Source organism: Thermobia domestica, chromosome 2, assembly GCF_964235325.1.
Source record: "Thermobia domestica chromosome 2, izTheDome1.hap1.1, whole genome shotgun sequence".
NCBI classification, from domain to species: Eukaryota; Metazoa; Arthropoda; class Insecta; order Zygentoma; family Lepismatidae; genus Thermobia; species Thermobia domestica.
Genome location: NC_137455.1, coordinates 329532174 through 329553922, shown reverse-complemented (window position 1 = coordinate 329553922; position 21749 = coordinate 329532174). Strand labels below are relative to the sequence as shown.

The 21749-nt window shown below is 35.6% G+C and overlaps 1 protein-coding gene across 4 annotated transcripts in view; it reads right to left on the bottom strand.

Annotated features, from left to right (window-relative positions):
- LOC145678690 (short transient receptor potential channel 1-like) overlaps positions 1-21749 on the bottom strand; it is a 124753-nt gene that overhangs the window by 29161 nt on the left and 73843 nt on the right. For all 4 annotated transcript variants that reach the window (XM_081749092.1, XM_081749093.1, XM_081749091.1 and 1 more), the window contains one exon: positions 15953-16068. In XM_081749092.1, coding sequence (XP_081605218.1) covers positions 15953-16068 — 116 coding nt within the window. The remainder of the gene's footprint in view (positions 1-15952; positions 16069-21749) is intronic.

Genomic DNA, 21749 nt, shown 5'->3' with positions numbered 1-21749 from the left:
CGTTTCCTTTCATGGGTACGAAATTGTCAAATTTTAGTACAACCACGTGTTTGGTTTTGGCTCAATTTATCCCCTTGGATGGGGTCCTATTACCTTATATGGTTACATGGCCATGTATGTATTGGTCCATTTCCTATTATAAGACATGTGTACATTGATGCACCCGAGGGAGGGGATTCGGTATCATAGTACATGCCTCAACATGTATCATGATAAATTTGGATGGTCCATCTTGTTCCCTTTCATGGGTAAAAAATTGCTAAAATATAAACATAAGCAATATGTTGTACCATGTGTTTGGTTTCTGGCCCAATTCTTCCCCTTTGATGATGTTCTATTACGTTATATGGTTATATGGACATGTATATGGGTTCATTTCCTATCATAAGACATGGGTACATTGACGCATACTTTAAAAATTTGGGAGGGGTATCTTGACACATCCACTCGGTTTTAGAAATTGTTTAATATAAGCATTTGGTATCATAGTACAGGACCTCAATATGTACCACTATAAATTTGGATGGTCCACATCGTTCCCTTTTCATAGGTAAAGAACTACCAAAAATCAAATTTTGGAGGTTATTGATCCCGTCTTATAAGGTTTTAACGCGTTATATGGATATGTACAGAGGTTTATTACCTTCATATGTTTATGTTCCCTTTTAAATTTGGGAATTATCAAATAACAAAATTCGGTAAACGTTTTCTAGGACCCATTGGTGTCCCTCTTATGGCCAAATATTCAAAATTTAAAGGTTATTGACCGGCTTTATTATTGAATAAGTACAGGATTTATTACTTTTTTCATAAGACACAGGTGTGTTTGTGTACCAATCTTAAATTTTGGGAGGTGGTACATTTCTTATTGTCATATGAATAATTGGTAATTGTTCTTAGAATTGGGTGGTATCTCTTTCTTTGGGTAAATCATTGTGATCACATGATCAGTTATTGACCTATGATGGGATTAGGAGCCCAGGACATTGGTACATTTAAACTTTATAGGATAATTTGAGAATGCGTCATTGGTATTGATTATTACAGCCAAATATAAACGTAAGCAATACGATGTACCACGTAATTGACCTTGATGAGGTAGTGTACAGGGATACATAGCTAACCTTATTGAATCTTATGACTCATAGTCTTAAGGAAATACTGGCAAAGTTATTGTTGATGCAATTTGATTGGTGGATCACTATCTTTCGTGCAATCTGATTGGCTGATCACTATCTTTCGTGCAATCTGATTGGTTGCTGATGTTCAAATCTTTGCTGCATTCAGTTTTAAGTTTTGTTTAACATTTAAAAATCTTGGTTTCGTTCAACATTTTGCACTCACTGATAAATATGATCAAAACCGTTTATTTGTTAATCGAATAGTTAAAAACCGGATAAAGTTTGACGGTTAACCGTGAAACGTAAATTTTTTTGTTTGAAAGTTTTTGTTTGAAAACTCTTGTTTCAAATTTGTTTGAATTTTTTTGAAAACCGTTTATTTGTTAATCGAATAGTTAAAAAACCGGATAAAGTTTGACGGTTAACCGTGAAACGTAAAATTTTTAGTTTGAATTTTTTGTTTGAAACTTTGCTTGAAAATTCTTGCTTTCAAATTTTTGCTTGAATTTTTTGTTTCAGAATTTTGTTTGAAATTTCTTTGACAACTTTTGTTTCAAAATTTTTTGTTTAAAATTTTTTCGTTTGAAATTTAAAAAAAATTTTTGTATCAAAATTTTGTTTAAAATTTTTGTTTGAAATTTTTCGTTTCCAAATTTTTTGTTTGAAATTTTTTGTTTCAAAATTTTGTTTGAATTTTTTTGTTTAAAATTTTTCGTTTCCAATTTTTTTTCTGTTTCAAGATTTTTGTTTGAAAAAATTTTTCGTTTCCAAATTTTGTTTCAAATTTTTTGTTTGAAAGTTTTTGTTTGAAAATTTTTTTTGTTTGAAATTTTTTTGTTGCAAAATTTTGTTTGAAAATTATTTGTTTAAAATTTTTTCGTTTGATATTTTTCGTTTAAAAATTTTTGTTTCGAAATTTTTTGTTTCAAAATTTTGTTTGAATTTTTTTTGTTTCAAAATTTTGTTTGAAAATATTTTGTTTAAAATTTTTTGTCTAAATTTTTGTTTCAATTTTTTTGTTTAAAATTTTTCGTTTCCAATTTTTTTTTCTATTTCAAGATTTTTGTTTGAAAAAATTTTTCGTTTCCAAATTTTGTTTCAAATTTTTTGTTTGAAAGTTTTTGTTTGAACATTTTTTTTGTTTGAAATTTTTTTGTTGCAAAATTTTGTTTGAAAATTTTTTGTTTAAAATTTTTTCGTTTGAAATTTTTCGTTTCCAAATTTTTTTGTTTAAAATTTTTTTTGTTTCGAATTTTTAAAGAACCGGAACTGTTAGAACTAAAACCTCTGGCAACATTGTGGTACACGTCAGAACATGGGGTTGTACTTGAAATGAAAAAAAACACTTCATTGAAATGGATCATTTTATTACACTCCACATACATCCATACCAGATAGTGGTTCTGGATATTGTCGATACAATGTATTTTGAACTTCGTGCACTAGTTTGTCTTTAGCATATAATTTTAATTCCAATTGAAGTCTTTTAAGGTCTAATGCAATATCAATTGGTGGAAACTCAATGTCCATTTGATCACAAATAAACTGTTTATCAATACAGGTATGCACCCACGAACAACCATCACAATATCTAGATACATGTTGTACAATATGCATAACACATTTTTGAAGGAATATACTTGTTTTGTTGCACACTTCCACTGCATGTTTCACACACTGAAATACGTTGATAAATTTGTTCCATTCCGTTTGCGTTAGATACACCATGTTGCGATTGACATGGAATGTACTCTTTTTACGTAACAGCACCATCTTCTCTTCGAGGACCACTTCATGATTTGAGCCTAATGATTTGACAATGGTCACATTTAGCTCATCATGCAAAATAATCGTTCATTCGGTGGATTCGTGCCATTTTTCACAGGTCAGTTGTACACCAAATTGTTCTGCTTTGCCCAATCGAATCACTGGTTCAAATGTTCTAGCACTGATACCAATCATCACATGTTTTGTTTATTGGATAATAGCTTGCGAAGATGAACTCTTTATCGTTAGAAGTACACATCTTTCCTCCTGAAAAGCACTTGCTCAAATGATTTCGTGGGATGACACTGTATTTGCTGGTTTATAGTTATTGCTGATGTCGAATGTGCTGATTCATGATTTCATCACAGTTGCTGACGTCATGCCGACCAACCAAATTCATACAACTATGTCTGATGTGCTGTCGTTTGAATCACAATTGCTGACGAATCTGGCTGTGTACTGATGACTTCGACCCAAGAATCCTTTGTAACATAAAGATACAGATCCAGTATTTAAGAAACGCAGCAGTTCTTCTTGTTTTGACGGTTCCATGGGTAAATATCTTGCTGGTAAAATTATATTCTTATCATTTTCAAGCTTCACTACGATTCTTAATCCAAACTTTGTAGGGATTTTTTGGCTAGCTAAGATTCTATGAGGTACATTCTGTTGTAAATCAGTAATCTTGGTAAATGATTTCATCACATCACGCGTGTTTAGAAACTGCAGACAAGTAGCCATGATGACGTTATCATGAATACTAACTCGAACGATGATGCAAAACCGATGTCGTTGCATTATCATGTTCTGACGTGCACCACAATGTTGCCAGAGGTTTTAGTTCTAAACAGTTCCGGTTCTTTACTAATGAGTGCACAAACTTAAAAGATGTCAAACCAAAATTTTCCAAACAATAATTTCAAACAAAAAAGTTTACAAACAAATATTTCGAACAAAAATCTTTGAAACAAAATTTTGAAAAAAAATTTTGAAACGGAAAAACTTGAAAACGAAAAAATTCAAACAAAAAATTTCAACAAAAAATTTTAAACAAAAAAATTCAAACAAAATTTTGAAACAAAAAATTTCAAACAAAAAATTTGGAAACGAAAAATTTCAAACAAAAATTTTAAACAAAATTTTGATACAAAAATTTTTTTAAATTTCAAACGAAAAATTTTTAAACAAAAAATTTTGAAACAAAAGTTGTCAAAGAAATTTCAAACAAAATTCTGAAACAAAAAATTCAAACAAAAATTTGAAAGCAAGAATTTTCAAGCAAAGTTTCAAACAAAAAATTCAAACTAAAAATTTTACGTTTCACGGTTAACCGTCAAACTTTATCCGGTTTTTAACTATTCGATTAACAAATAAACGGTTTTGATCATATTTATCAGTGAGTGCAAAATGTTGAACGAAACCAAGATTTTTAAATGTTAAACAAAACTTAAAACTGAATGCAGCAAAGATTTGAACATCAGCAACCAATCAGATTGCACGAAAGATAGTGATCAGCCAATCAGATTGCACGAAAGATAGTGATCCACCAATCAAATTGCATCAACAATAACTTTGCCAGTATTTCCTTAAGACTATGAGTCATAAGATTCAATAAGGTTAGCTATGTATCCCTGTACACTACCTCATCAAGGTCAATTACGTGGTACATCGTATTGCTTACGTTTATATTTGGCTGTAATAATCAATACCAATGACGCATTCTCAAATTATCCTATAAAGTTTAAATGTACCAATGTCCTGGGCTCCTAATCCCATCATAGGTCAATAACTGATCATGTGATCACAATGATTTACCCAAAGAAAGAGATACCACCCAATTCTAAGAACAATTACCAATTATTCATATGACAATAAGAAATGTACCACCTCCCAAAATTTAAGATTGGTACACAAACACACCTGTGTCTTATGAAAAAAGTAATAAATCCTGTACTTATTCAATAATAAAGCCGGTCAATAACCTTTAAATTTTGAATATTTGGCCATAAGAGGGACACCAATGGGTCCTAGAAAACGTTTACCGAATTTTGTTATTTGATAATTCCCAAATTTAAAAGGGAACATAAACATATGAAGGTAATAAACCTCTGTACATATCCATATAACGCGTTAAAACCTTATAAGACGGGATCAATAACCTCCAAAATTTGATTTTTGGTAGTTCTTTACCTATGAAAAGGGAACGATGTGGACCATCCAAATTTATAGTGGTACATATTGAGGTCCTGTACTATGATACCAAATGCTTATATTAAACAATTTCTAAAACCGAGTGGATGTGTCAAGATACCCCTCCCAAATTTTTAAAGTATGCGTCAATGTACCCATGTCTTATGATAGGAAATGAACCCATATACATGTCCATATAACCATATAACGTAATAGAACATCATCAAAGGGGAAGAATTGGGCCAGAAACCAAACACATGGTACAACATATTGCTTATGTTTATATTTTAGCAATTTTTTACCCATGAAAGGGAACAAGATGGACCATCCAAATTTATCATGATACATGTTGAGGCATGTACTATGATACCGAATCCCCTCCCTCGGGTGCATCAATGTACACATGTCTTATAATAGGAAATGGACCAATACATACATGGCCATGTAACCATATAAGGTAATAGGACCCCATCCAAGGGGATAAATTGAGCCAAAACCAAACACGTGGTTGTACTAAAATTTGACAATTTCGTACCCATGAAAGGAAACGAGGTGAATCATCCAAATTTATACTAATCTATATTAGGGTCCTATACTATAATACCAAACATGTAAAAGGGGCAATTTCCAAAATTAAAGGGGTGGGCCAAAGTACCCCTCCAGGGTGCACAAATGTACCTATGTCTTATGATAGGAAATGAATCCCCATACGTGACCATATAACGATATAAGGTAATAGGACTTCATCCAATGGAATAAATTAGGTAAAAAAAAAACGAAACACGTGGTACAACGTATTGCTTACGTTTATATTTTGGCAATTTTGTACCCCTAAACGGGAACGAGTTTATAGTAATATATATTAGGGTCCTATACTATTATACCAAATGTTTAAATTGGGCAATTTCCAAAATTTAAGGGGTGGGCCAAGGTACCTCTACCGGGGTGCATTAATATACCCATGTTTTATGAAAGGTAATGAACCCTGTATACGCCCATATAACCATATAGGATAATAACACCTCATCAAAGGCGATAAATTAGGTCAAAAGTCCAAACACGTGGTTGTACTAAAATTTTGGCAATTTGGTACCCCTAAAAGGGAACGAGGTGGACCACCCAAATTTATAGTAATATATATTAGGGTCCTATACTATTATACCAAATGTGTAAAATGGGCAATTTCTAAAATTGAAGGGGTGGGCCAAGGTACCCCTCCCAAATTTTTCAAGGGGTGCACCAATATACCCATGTCTTATGATAGGAAATAGACCCCTATACATAACCATATAACTATATAATGTAGTAGGACCTCATCCAAGAGGGATAAATGGGCCAAAAGAACAAACACGTGGTACAACGTATTGCTTACGTTTATATTTTTGACAATTTTATACCCCTAAAAGGGAACGAGGTGGACCATCCAAATTTATCATAATACATATTAGGGTCCTATACTATAGTACCCAATGTTTAAATTGGTCAATTTCCAAAATTTAAGGGGTGGGCCAAGGTACCCCTCCCAAATTTTTCAAGGGGTGCATTAATGTACCCATGTCTTATGAAAGGTAATGGACACCTGTATACGCCCATATAACCATATAAGGTAATAGGACCTCATCAACGGGGATAAAATCGACCAAAATCCAAACACGTGGTACTACGTATTGCTTACGTTTATATTTTGGCAATTTTGTACCCCCTAAAAGGGAACGAGGTGGACCATCCAAATTTATCATAATACATATTAGGGTCCTGTACTATAATACCAAATGTTTAAATTGGGCAATTTCCAAAATTTAAGGGGTGGGCCAAGGTACCTCTCCCAAATTTTTAAAGGGGTGCACCAATGTACCCATATCTTATGAAAGATAATAGACTCCTGTATACGCTCATATAACTATATAGGGTAATAACACCTCATCAAAGGGGATAAATTACGTCAAAAACCCCCGAAATTTGAATTTTTGGCAATTTTTTACCCATGAAAGGGAACGACATAGACACCCAATACTGATAGAGGTACATACTATGGTCCTAGGCTACCACACCAAATTTTTAGATTTGGCAATTTCCAAAATTTAAGGGGTGGGCCAAGGTACTCTTCCCAAATTTTTCAAGGGGTGCACCAATGTACCCATGTCTTATGATAGATAATGGACCCCTATACATGACCATATAACTATATAAGGTAATAGGACCTCATCCAAGGAGATAAATTAGGTCGAAAACCAAACACGTGGTACAACGTATTGCTTACGTTTATATTTTTGGCAATTTTGTACCCCTAGAAGGAAACAAGGTGGACCGCCCAAATTTATCATAATACATATTAGGGTCCTGTACTATAATACCCAATGTTTAAATTGGGCAATTTCCAAAATTTAAGGGGTGGGCCAAGGTACCCCTCCCAAATTTTTCAAGGGGTGCATTAATATACCCATGTCTTATGAAAGGGAATGGACCCCTGTATACGCCCATATAACCATATAGGGTAATAACACCTCATCAAAGGGGATAAATTAGGTCAAAAACCCCCGAAATTTGAATTTTTGGCAATTTTTTACCCATAAAAGGGAACGACATAGACACCCAATACTAATAGAGGTACATACTATGGTCCTAGGCTACCATACCAAATTTTTAGATTTGGCAATTTCCAAAATTTAAGGGGGGTGGTCCTAGGCACCCCTGCCAAAATTTAGGGGATGGGCCAAGGTACCCCTACCAAAATTTAGAGGGGGTGGTCCTAAGTACCCCTAGGTCATTGACCCTGGGCCAGGTCATTGACCTTTCACCCCGGTCATAAAAGAGAGTGAGGATGAGTCATTCGGCCATAACGGGGCCACTACTACTGTGGGGCGCTCGCCCCCTTTAGAGAAAATTCTAGTTCGGAAGATCGAAAAGCCAATAGATTTTTTAGATAGTTAACGCAAAATTTGAGACTACATTTGAAATGCCGCTTATACTTGCCCCACCTTGGAAATCACAATATGGGCGCCCTTGGACACAGCCCGCACTAAGATCTGGACCGGAGGTGTGCGTACACGTGGTTTGGTTCCATGCATACATACATTCACGTCCAATCGTATGCACTCGTCTGAGCCACTTTTATTTGCCCCATCCTGTATATAGAATAGTGTTATTTAATTGCTTAATCTATAGTTCACTATAATTATTCTGTGTATGTTTACATTCATATTTTATACTATACACAAATAAATAAGAGAACTTCTCGTGTTTCTTATGCAATAGTACTTAAGAATTAACTGATGTAATATTTATTTTTAAAATAAAAACATAGTCAAATCGTATTTATAAGCCAATTATGTATACCATAACTAATACTTTATAAGTATGAATCAGTTTAATGAAAGGTTTTCAGGCGTCCGTACTTCTAGTAAAATGTCATTTCTGTAGCTTAACTGCTGGTAATGCTCAGTTTTACATATCAACTAAGATTTGCTTTGATTTCACTTTGTATTTTTAATTTGTTAGTGAAAAGAATATATTTTATTTTTTCTTATTGCTGGGCAGCAAACTTAAAATGTCGTCTTTCTTAGTAGGAGATCCGCCGTAGAACAGATCACGCTCCTTAAGAATATGAGAAAGATGACTAGTACTCCTCCCATTAATAAAAAATAAATCCAAATAAGAAAATCACAAAAAGGATTCAAGAATGGATGAATCAGGGAGTCACAATCTGGAAAAAGAAGAAAATGCTAAGAAGACTTCCCTATAACTAACTAACTAACTCTATGGCCTATGGAACCCGGAGGTTCAACGCCGCGTTCACAAAAGCTCTCCACTGACTTCTATCCTTAGCTAACTGCATCCAGTTTCTACTTTGTATTCCTATCTCTGCAAGATCAATCTTAGTATTGTCCTCCCATCTGCACCTAGGTCTTCCTAATGATCGTTTTCCGATTAGTCTTACCGCCAACACTTTGAAAGCATTTCTAGTTTCTTCCATTCTAGCTACATAACCTGCCCACCTAAGCCTCCTAGACTTGAGGATCCTAACAATGTTGGGTAAACCGTATAAATTATGTAGTTCCTCGTTATTAAGTTTCCGCCATTCCCCAATCCCGTTCCTTTTGGGTCCGAATATTCGTCTGAGGATCTTGTTCTCAAATTCTTTCAGTCTATGCTCTTCCCTCATAGCAAGCGACCATGTTTCGCAGCCATACAATAAGATCTCTGCATTTCTTTCTATTGTTCTCCTATCATTCCCTATTAAATTTACATCATCAGCATATGCCATAACCTGGTGAATACGGTTCAACTCTGGGCCCTGGTTGCTATCTTTAATTTTCCTTATAGCGTATTCCAGAACAGAGATAAATAATAATGGTGACAACGCATCTCCTTGTTTCAGGTCATTTTCGACGTGAAAGCTCGTGGACAAAAATTTTCCTACCCGGACTTTACTTTGGGATTCATTTAAACATATCTTAATTAATCTAATTAGCTTTCTCGGTATTCCAAGTTCTGTAAGAACGTTGTATAATGTTTCTCTCCTAACTAAGTCGTAAGTCTTCTAAAATAAATAAATAGTTGATGTACCGGGGTATTGTATTCCCACTTTTTTTCGAGTATTTGGCGAATGGTAAATATTTGGTCAATAGTTGATCGATTTTGTCTAAATCCGCACTGATAATCTCCAACAATTTCATCTGCGTATGGGGTCAATCTTGCTAATAGAATATTTGAAAGGATTTTATAGGATGTTGACAGAAGAGAAATGCCTCGATAATTATTACAATCAGTTTTGTCGCCTTTCTTGTGAATTAGAACAATGGTTGATTCTTTCCACTGTTGTGGCAATTCTTCCTTGTTCCAGATAAGGAGAATGAGTTTGTGTATCTTGTTCCACAATTTTTCGCCTCCAGCTAAAATTAACTCAGCCGGAATTTCATCTATCCCCGGAGATTTGTGTTTCTTTAATTTCTTTATAGCGGTTTCTACACAGAGAAAAGTCCGTTCTCCGGACAGCAGTATATTGTACAAATATACGGAACCCCCTTGCTTACTATAGAAATCTGTACGGAGCATACGTTGTCCGTACGCTACATAGGTACTGCCCTTAGATGTTACATCATGCCGTTGCAGGATGTCTGACATTTAATAGTTTTCCTTATATCACATACATATACTTATGTTACCTTCGTCAGCTATATCTTATGTACATCCATTTGTATGTGAGATCCTGGCCGTCTACATTGTTTCATACGGAAAGTACGTATAGATGAGACACTTATGCAGAAAGTATTATAAAACATGCGTTTTCAGTTATACGTCTGCTATACGTTAAGTTCAAAACCTACAGGAATTACACATGTAACCTGTCTTTTTAAGTACGCCACCTACAATTTTTTTCTCAGTGTACTTCTATTCGGTTGGGTTCTGGAATATACGGTTCTGCGGTGTGTATCTCCTTTTCTCTACGCACACTAGTTTTTGGTTGCGTGTTAAGAAATCTTTCCATCTATTTAAGATGCTATCCGTATCCGTGAGAACTGTACCGTCAGATTTCTTTAATATATAAGCACGAGGATGATAGCCTTTCTTAAATTCACTGATCCCCTTATACATGTACCGGATGTTTTTATTTTTACTATTATCTTCAAGTTCCTTAATTTTAGCTTTTAAAAAATCGCGTTTCTTTGTTCTAAAAGTTTTGGAAGTTTTCCGCCTGATATCTGTGAAATTTTGTGTAGTTATTTCATTCGGATTTTGTAGCCAGCGTAATTTTGCCTGTTTTCTCTTCTCTGCTAGTCTAATGCATTCCTGGTCAAACCATGGTTTGTTCCTACGTATTTCCGCGTGTTTCAACTTTTCTTTTGCTGAAATTTTAATGCTATCTCTAATTTCAATCCAGGTATCCTCAACATTAGTGCACTCCGAATCTTCTAAAGCCGAGAGTCTATTCGAAACTTCAATCTGGTATTCCTCTCTTACCTGGCTCTCTTCTAATTTCTTTAAATTGAATCTCTCCGTTTTCGAACATTGAATATTACCTTTATTTAACGATAATCTCTCTCGTGTGATCGCTGCTACCAGGTAGTGATCAGTGTCACAATCAGCCCCTCTAAACGACCGAACATCAATTATGCTAGATTGTCTTCTTCTATCTACCAAAACGTGATCAATTTGATTATGTATTTTTCCGTCTGTTGATGTTCAAGTGTATTTATGAACGTCGCGATGTGGGAATTTTGTACTCTTCAAATTAGGTTTTTGGATGTTGCAAAATTCACGAGTCTAACACCATTGTCATTACTTTCCTTATGCAGACTTTCGTTCCTTATAATCGGTTTGAAAATATCCTCTCGTCTTACCTTCGCATTGAAATCCCCTAATAGAATTTTCATATGGTATCGAGGGAGTTGGTCAAATATCCGTTCCACTTCTTCGTAAAAACTGTCTTTTATATCATCATCCTTATCTTCAGTTGGGGCATGTACATTTAAAACAATAATATCACACCACCATCCCTTAAGAGTAATAAAAGAAAGTCTGTCAGTAACAAATTCAACCCGTTTAATTGCTGGTAATATTCGTTTATCAACGAAAAAACCTGTTCCTAACTGGTGATTTTTATTTCCTTCCCCGTAAAAGAACGTAACATTTCTGGAATTCACATATCCATTTCCTTCCCACCTAACTTCCTGAACTCTTACTAGGTCCATCCTGTATTTCGCTAACTCACTCGTTACGGATTTTAACGCGCCTGCCCTATAAAGACTTCTAATATTCCATGTTCCAAATCTCATGTCCATTTTCTTTTGCTGAGGTCATGCCAAGTTATCAGTCCTTGTCCGAGGCTTTTGTGAATATTTCTGAACAAGTGCTTTTTTTTTTTATTACAGGATGAGGTTGTTAGCCAAACCCAAACCCCCAAGCTGGAGGACCACTCCTAGTCGGCTGTCCGCGACTGCTTATTCAGTATATTCGCAGCTAACCTCTATATCTAGAGGCCTTCTCCTCGATCCGCAACCTGAGGACGCGCCATGCCGTGGTGACAGGAACCCACGTTACACGGAAGAAGACTTCCCTATCAACCCAAGAAATGTACTACTAAACCAGCAACCAAATAAAAGATGAGAAAAGAAGAGAAAGAATCTGAAAATTCCGGATAATGCCATTTCACCTATTGCACAACCACAACAAATTTGAGCTACAATGATCTGAGGAAATTGTACTGCTCATGAAAGACTTACCACAGAGGACACCTCTTGTTCCAAATGCACCTGTAACATCTAAAGCTCAAATAAATATGAATGTATCAGCTCATCCTAGGAAGATAAATGATACAGGAAGACAGTGGGGGAGGGGAATATTTTTGGCTTTTAAACTGAAAGATATAAACGGGAATTATCTTCACCAACGTAGCTACAATCCAATTCGATAAGGCTCCACTTCTCTTATACGGAGGTTCAATCTGGATACGAATCAAGTCAGCAACTTCATTCAGAAGGGAGTACTCTAAAGAGGGAAAGATGCCTCTTAAACGAATTTCGTAGTTATCTCAGGGAATCGTTCTGCATAATAATAATTAAAAAGTATTGAAATTCTTATAATGAAACGTAATCTATTACGTCATGAAAATGAGTAAACGTTCCACAAAACGGTTACATTTTACAATATTTATATCTGATTATAAAGAAGTAAATAGAGGCCTATGAAGAAATTTGTGCTATTTATGGGCAAGATACGTTATCACAAGCAACGACTAAAAAGTGGTCAACCGCTTTCAATCTGGAAATTTTGATGTCAAACATGCTCCTTGCAAGTGGGTGACCAATGACAGCAACAGTGGAGGTTATTCTGGCAAGAATAGAGCAAGACTAGCATGTAAGCAGTCATGACATCGCCAATGATCTAAACATCCATCATAACAGCAGTGGTGCTATTCAGCCGGTTCGCTAGAACCAGTTGTTAAAACATTTTGAGTTCGCAGAACCGTTTGTTATACAGTCATAAACTCACCCACACACACGCAGCTGGAAGGGAGAGCTTGTTGGTACAAATTTTTCACAGCCAAAAACAATTGACCTATTAATGAACCCTACTTTGTTCTGTACATACCAGAAGATTAATACCAAGGAGGGTGAACGGTAAATTTTATTTTAAGTGTCGTTTTAGAAATGCTTATAGCTATACTGTTAAACGTATGATCTCTCAGAACAACGTATAATAGTTTATTCCCTAATCTCAAATGCTCAGACATCAAGAAAGAGAACTGGGATCTTATGAGTGAGGTGGTGATCGTTATTTATATTTGAAACACATACATACAATTATCAACAATATTGTCGATCCATTGCTGGATAAAGGACTTCCCAATACTTTTTGACAAAACATCTATCTTGGACAATTAGTTTCCAAAATATTCACAGTGCTTCATAATTTTGTCATACCACCTTGTATGCTTTGTTTCCTAAGAGAATTATATTTATCTATCTATCCATCCTATACATCCACTATTCCACACACATTATATATATCGAGAGAGAGAGAGAACCGGTTGTTAACAAATTAGAACAGCACCACTGCATAACAGTCATGACAGTTCAAACTATTTGAAGAAAGGCGGTTACAAAAAGAAGCTTAACGTTATGTGCTACGTGATGTAACTCAAAAATATTTATTGGATCAAGTATATCTCTACTAAAGTGTAACGGACTCGAGTCATTTCTGAAGCAGATGATCACGAGTGATGAAAGCGGATAATCTACGAGAACAGTGGGCGACAAACATCGTGGTCGAAGGAGAACCTTCATAGTCCGTGGCAAGCCACACTGGCGCCAAGAAGGTTATGCTATGCGTTTGGTGAGGTTAGAAGGGCATCATGTAATAACGAGCTGCTGCTGCCGGGCAGAACGACAGACTCGCAATCTATACTTCCGACAATTAGCGTGGATGCACCTAGCATTTCAAAAGAATGGCTGGAACTGGTCGACGGGAAGGGTGTCGTATACCACGTTGACAATGCCAGACTGTATACATCTTTAACATCTTCGCCAGGAATTGACAGAACTTGGGTGGAAAGTTTTAATGCATCCATCGTATAGCCCGCACCTGACGCCATCAGACTATCATTTGTTTTAGTCTCCGTAGAACCCTCTGAATGGTGTAAAGTTAATTGCAAAAGAAGCCTGTGAAAACCACGTGTCACAATTTTTTAACCAGTAACCACAGAAGTTCTGTAGCGACGAGGTTACGTTGTTGGATAAATGACAGAATGTCGTCGAACAAAATGATGCGTATATAGTTCCGTAATATTATTTTCAGATAATAAATATATTCTGAATTTTTCCTTCAAAGACTCAATGGTTTATTTATAGTAAAAGTTTATTTTGCTGTATCTTGCTTCTCCTTGCGTTCGCCACTATTCATAAGAAATGATATATTTTAAACCTTTTTGTGTGTGATTGTGCAAGATATTCTGATAAAATATTTTAATTTAATTGACGTCAAAAGAAATGAGTGATCCTTATGTCTCTTTGTTATACATGCAACGTTCCATTGTAGATTATATAGTGTTTCACTAATGATAATGCAGATGAATAAAAACATTAATTTTTCAATGTGATGTCAGGTATAAAAGTTCGTATATTCTGTATACACTATTTAATGCAACAGAAGCTAGAGTAATTTCATTAATTAGGGTATGAAAAACACTCCCCGTTCTACCATGTCTCGATTTGTAGATGCTCCTAACTTTAGTCTCATGAACAAAAGCAGCATTTCAATATACATTAAAACAAAGTGTTCGACCATAACTTAAGATATCTGTTGTAATGTTTGTTTATTAAAGGGCGAAATATATATATATTTTAAAATGCATTGATTATGTTTATCACATTTGACCTTTCTGTTTGTAACATTGTGATGGGTTCGTGGTTCCCTGTAGTGCCTAGTGCGTGTCTTCGAATTTAATGTATTGAAAACGACATTGTATACCTCTGTAGTACCCATGATTAAGTGGAAGTTTAGTAATCACCCTACCAGTCGTTATATCCCCTGTATGGATTATCCTATTAACAAATAAATATTCATTTGCAACAAAAACAAAACATGTATATTCTCTGTATACCCTCTGCCCTCCGCAATTCGACTTGTGCCTAATGATAAATGACGTCCTATCTCTGAACTCCCAGAAAATATTTCTATGAACGAAAATAACTATCTTCAAATAACGAAGAAGGAATTATATTAGTATCACTAAATGCGAATTAGTTGTAAAACACAGACTCCTTGAATCATAACAGAAAAAGAGTTCAATTGTCTGATCGAAGATCTAGAACTCCCTAAAATTAAGACACAATTTTGGGCATCGCAAGTACAATACATCAATGCAACTACCTACATCACTCGGTAGGAATGTTAGCATCCCGCAGCAGCAATAAAAATTTTGAGCAGTCCTTTAAAAAGATGATTTGAATACATACTGCAAGTACATTCAGAATCTAGCGCGTAATGAAACACAATCCTGATAAGTATTAGGTAAGGTTGATGTAACTGTAAGTATTTTACATTCTATTATTTTATTATATTGTATCATATACATATATAGCTAGGCAATAGTATTTGAAATGCAAAATTGAGTTGAGCGGGCTCACCAGTAAAGTATGCAATATAAAAACTGTTAATACGTAGTCTAATTCTTAGAATATAAACATTTCAAGTAATGATGTCTATCAGCATAACCAATCGATTAATTAACTTTCTTGTTTAGAACACAAAAAAACATTAAGAAATTATATTCACTTTACCGTAAGAAATTCTATAAAATTATTGAACAATGTTATTTTTTTAAGTTGTGTATATGTTTTATTTATTTATTTTTTTAAGAGGAAAGAACTTACACGTGTTCTTCCAAACTTCCATTCAATGTCCTCATTATCTGTGACCTTCGCCATGGAATTGGCCATAGCACCAACAAGCATGTTTAACACCACAATTACCATTAAAATCTCATAAGCTGTGAAAAGAAAACAGTGATCACTCATTAACACTAGGTTTCTTATGCGAGAGCGACAATAAGACGTTTGTTAACAAAAAGAGGACGTCTTTGATTTTTTTTTTTTTTTTTTTAAGATAAAACTCTCTCAAGAAAATAGAGTTCACGAAGGAGATGGAACCTATTCTCGGGATCCTGAATCGATTACAGAAACCGCATCTTATATCCCTTACGTTTTTGTTATGATACTTGTCGACAGCTGGACAGATGGAGAACGGGTAAAACCGTTTTATCAGACTTCGAACACTTATGCATAGCATGGTTTGGAAGTCTAAAGTGATGTGATTTTAAAAAAATGTTTGCAACTAATTATTCTTTTCATCCTAAGTTATTATTTAAACATTCTTATCACCAAACACATTAGTGCGCAGCTAACAACAAGTTTTAGATTGATTGTGAACCAGGGGTGTAGCCACGGGGGGCTCATCGGGGCCAGGGCCCACAGATTATTTCTTGGGCCCCCAAATGACCAGCTTTCAAAAGATCATCGTAAGATTGCCTCACTTCAGTCATTTAAAAATAACTAAGTTTACGTATAATTAATAATTTACGGTGAATTATTTACCGATCTTTACCGATAGCTGTTCTTGATTAAGCATAATAAAAACTACCTCGTGCATAAATTTATGGCGAAGAAGCAAAATATAAAGCTAGAAAACTGTTTTAGTTTTCCGGGCTGACGTTTTTTCGGGCCTCGAAATCACTAGCTGCAACACAATTATTTGGGCTTTGTACATTATAGCAACTCCCCCTTCCTCAAAAATGATGGGCCCCTTCTAGATAAACCTGCTGGCTACACCCCTGCGGTGAACTATTAGAAACTAGCGTGATTGACAGACTGAAGCATCTTGCTTTTGTAATAAGGATCAAGGATATTAAAATATTTTCGCCTTGATGTTTATGCAACCCACAACTCTTAAATGTTTTGAGGTTTACATATTAACACAACTGCCTAAAGCGTCTTCTTACAAGTGTATACCTGTCACAACTTTAGTAACTTCGTGTTTGAAACTTCTAGTATTTGGTTTATCTGACATCATGGTTAGATAGTATATTGTGTAACTTTTAGTAATAAAATTAATATATGAAAACTTAAGAAATTCTTGTATTTCATTCGCGTTGCTATTTGATTATTACATACCATCTCTCTTGACTGTAGCGCCAAGGAACAACGCTTGTGCTATTAATTCTTATTTATTTATTTTTTTTTTTTTATCGTAACAAGAAATTAATAGTCGCCCATATAACAGAAAGAAAGGTTATGAAACACGAGTAATTTGTCTCACAGCAAGTGGTAGGCTTCCTTTCATAATTACGTATCTCGGCAACACAAACGCACGAGAATGAAGAGAAAAAATAAAAGATAGTCCTAAGTTGGGTATTCTATGATTAACGCAAATTATCCATAAATACCGTCTTAATATCACGTTCGTGATTTCATTGTAATTGCATTATCTGATCTTGCTTCAATGTTTGGGTTCAGAATAAGGTCAATTACTGTAATTTCCAAGCAAGTGTATAACAAACGATATGATTTGTGTTAATTAATATTAAGATAATAACTTATCTGAATTTGGATTTTTTTAAACAAAGAAAAGTCTACAAAATATCTGACGTTGATTGATATATAAAATATTTAATCGAAATTTAACGTCGAAAATTTTCGATTTATCGATCAATATGATATTTGGGATTCACCATTTTTTAGGTTTGTATAAAACTGAGAAAAACTGAGTCCAATCTTGAATCTTTAATGCTAGATTTATCTTCTGCAAATTTGATATGTAATATTTGGTGGTCATATAAATACTGGTCCATACAAGGAAAAAGAAGCAGATGTTTATAGAAGGTGAATTTCAGGAAGTGCTCCATGGAAAACATGTAATAATCTGGAGGAAAAGATCAGGATTATATGCCAAATCTGGATCAGTTCGATGCCATCAAGTACCTGTTTTTTTTTTTTTTTTAAATACGTTTTCTAAACAAATGTGGTTCTGCGTTACTTTGTTGCAGCAGGACGCACCTTCGGTTCGCCAATCTCGGAAATTTTTGGCATAGTGCAGCATACAAAAACTCCAATAGTTCGAAATAAAGGTCAGGATTGGTGGTACGACCGTTAAGAACGATCTTGCAGTGAATTATCCCCTTAGAGTTCACCACACATAGACAGTGGTGCTATTTAGACGGTTCGCACCGGTTCGCTAGAACCGGTTGTTAAAATATTTCGAGTTCGCAGAACCGTTTGTTATACCCCGTCATAAACTCTCTCACACACAAACATTCAGCTGGAAGGTTAAACACAAAATTTTCACAGCCAGAAACACTTGACCTATTTTAAAGAACCTTGCTTTGGTCTGTTGGGTTAAACATATGATCTCTCAGAACAATGTATAAGCGTTTATTCCTCAATCTCAAATGCTCAAATATCAACAATGAGAACTAGCGTTATATGAGTATTATAAACAACTGTCGATCCATTTCTGGATGAAGGTCTTTCCAATACTTTTTGACAATAATGTATATTAGAAAATACGTTTCCAAGGATGCTGTGTAGGTTGCTATTTGCCACTTGTAGTATCCAGTAAAAACTTCGGTCTTATCTACATTGTATGGTTTGTTTCCTAAGAGAACTATATTTACCTATCCATGTATTATCTCTCTCAGATTATATAGGGTGATTCAGGAAGAATGTCACATAATTTGTGAGGTGATTCTGCATGTGAAAATAAACCGAAAAAGTCGTATGAACACGTTCCGATTTTCGATCGTTACGGAACTGGAGCGGGTTGAAGACTACACACATCCATGAATGATTATGAAGACAAGTGTGAATATTACTTACCGAAACGCTGTGTAGGCGCTGTAGTGGACAGAATAATTGTGGGACATATGACTGATCCATCCTACATGAGGTGTCCAAAAAGTCCCCTACCCATTTCAATGCACTTATTGGAGGGTGTGTTGTGTTGCACATCGTCATCATCTCGGTAGGTTTTAATGTTGGCATCAGCCTCGGTGATGAGAGGATAAGTTCCTCACGTGTATCCATCTTCGTAGCGTACACATCCCCCTTTAACCTGCTCCATAAATACAAGTCTAATGCGGTTAGGTCGGGTGATATGGGAGGCTAGTTGATGGGTCCGCCACGGCCAATACACCGTTGAGGAAATGTGTTATTCAAATATTGGGATACTTGTTCTGGTATAGTGAATCGATGCTCCATCGTGTTGACGTTACACTTGCAGTTGTTGCTCTAATGTCACATCTTCCGAAAGTATAGATAGGTCTTCCATCAGAAAATGTTCGTACGCTGCGGTTATCATGCGATTCGGCAGAACACAGGCCCTATTACCAGGTCATCAATCATACCACACCAGACGTTTACTGAGAACCTAACATGGAATCTTGTTTTCTTAGTGTCATGTGGGTTCTCCATCGCCTATGTATGAGAATTGCAGGTGTTCATGATACCATTGCGTGTAAATATAGCCTCATGTATAAATAAAGTGTATTGCATGACTTCTAAGTGTATAGCCAATCATTCACAAATTTGTTGTATACCTACTGCGTCACCTGGATACACATGGAATGGGTACAAGACCTCGGGATATAACATATGCAACACTCGCATTTGTGGAATATCAAACTGCGCCGTGTTCTTGTGTTGGTACTCTGTTGTACCATTGCAATAATATTTTCCCTTTCTTTAACTGACTGGACGGTCTCACGTTCTGATGTTACGTGTACACTGGGAAGTATTCCGGATTCACGTAATGTTTGAAAACCCTTAGGAAATAACCTGGCGCAAGGGGTTCGTCGATCAGTGAAACATCTCTGGTATTCTGTTATAACTGCACGGGCACTGCCATTACTGTACCCGTACACAAACAACTTGTCTGCGTATTCTCATGGCTGAACGTATGCGGCATATTGGTATTCACGGTCACAATGGAATTGCTCAATTAAACAACACTGCTCACTGATACAACCCATGTCGTCATAATCATTCACGGATGTATGTAATTGTCAACCCGTTCAAGTTCCGTAACGATCAAAAATCGGACACATATTCATAGGACCTGTTCGGTTTATTTTCGCATGTGGAATCACCTCACAACTTATGTGACATTCCTCTGAATCACCCATATATATTATATATATGTGTGTGTGTATACAGAACCGGTTGTTCAGAAATTAGAATAGCACCACTGCACATAGAGGATGACTTTATGATTGAAACGACCTTGTTTGACGACCGCTTCTGGAAGTTGCTCCTTGGCACTGTACTTGCACTTTCGGTTTTCGAAAAAAACATCCACTTTTCGTCGCATGTGATAATCCGTTTCAGGAAACACACAGCATGCAGATTTTGCAGCAGTTGTCGGCACACATCCCCTCTTCTGTGGGCCTGAAGTGGGGTCAACTCATGTGGTACAATATGGCGGCTCGTGATGTTTTTTCCGGAGTTCGTGAAGGTGACACACCACAGTGATAGGGACATGTCGAATTTTCATGACAATTGTCGTGTGCTAATGTATGAATTTTGAAAATGACATTTTTGACTTTTAAGTCCCACGGTTATGCCAGCTAAGCTAAAGGAGACGGTGATGATGAGGAATGAATGGAATGGCGGAATGAAGAAAGTAGGATGAAACGGGAAAACCCCGAGGAAACCCACGCACACAGTGTTTGTCCACCACAAAGTTCAGTTGGCGGGAGCAGGGTTTGAACCCGGGATCCCATGCACCAGAGGTGAACGCTCTACCACTGAGCACTGAGTAAAATCAAACTTTATAAACAACTTGTTGTTCCGCCCAGGCTTTTGACCTTCTGTACATTATAAGTAGGGTTACCATATTTTTTTTATCCAAAATGCGGACAGACTTTAAAATGACGACTTATCAAAGATACGATGTCCAAACACAAAACAAATATTTTAAAATTTCTTACCTAAAAGTCGCCTCTTTCGGCTATCACACAATTGTTTCCCGCAATACTTAAAACACTATTGGAATTGGAAACTAACATATTTTATAACATGTTTTATAATTTTTATTAACACAAATATAATAAATCATGCCATTAAATTACGTATATTAAATCTAACCAAAAGAACCCTGGAATGGAAAAAATGAGACACTTTTCAAAAACATAACCTGTTTCATGCTTTGTACGATACAGACACGAACACGAATCCAAAAATACAAACGGTTCGTACAAAATACGGACATACGGCAACCCTGACTATAGGCTAAAATGATGTTTACCTAAAATCTCTAATTGTTCACTTCGTCCTAAAATAAACAGCAAACCACGTGCATGTTCAATATTATCATTATTCATTTCAAATAAATTAATTGAAACAATAGAATTTAAGTAGCAATTAAGTCATCACAATGTGGTATTGTTGAAACATGCACAAATGTTGATGTTTAAATGTAATTACTATCTTGTTCATGTTAGCTTTGCTTTACTTAAGAACTTCACAAAAGAAATAAAAAAAAATCTCTGAACAAAGCAAGTTTTAATTAAAAATAATAATTGTGTAACAGTTTCGCCAACTAATTAAACATCTTGCCTTCACCAGACACAGTACAATAACTCTTGATCGCTAATATAGCAAATTCCCCGAGACTAGACAC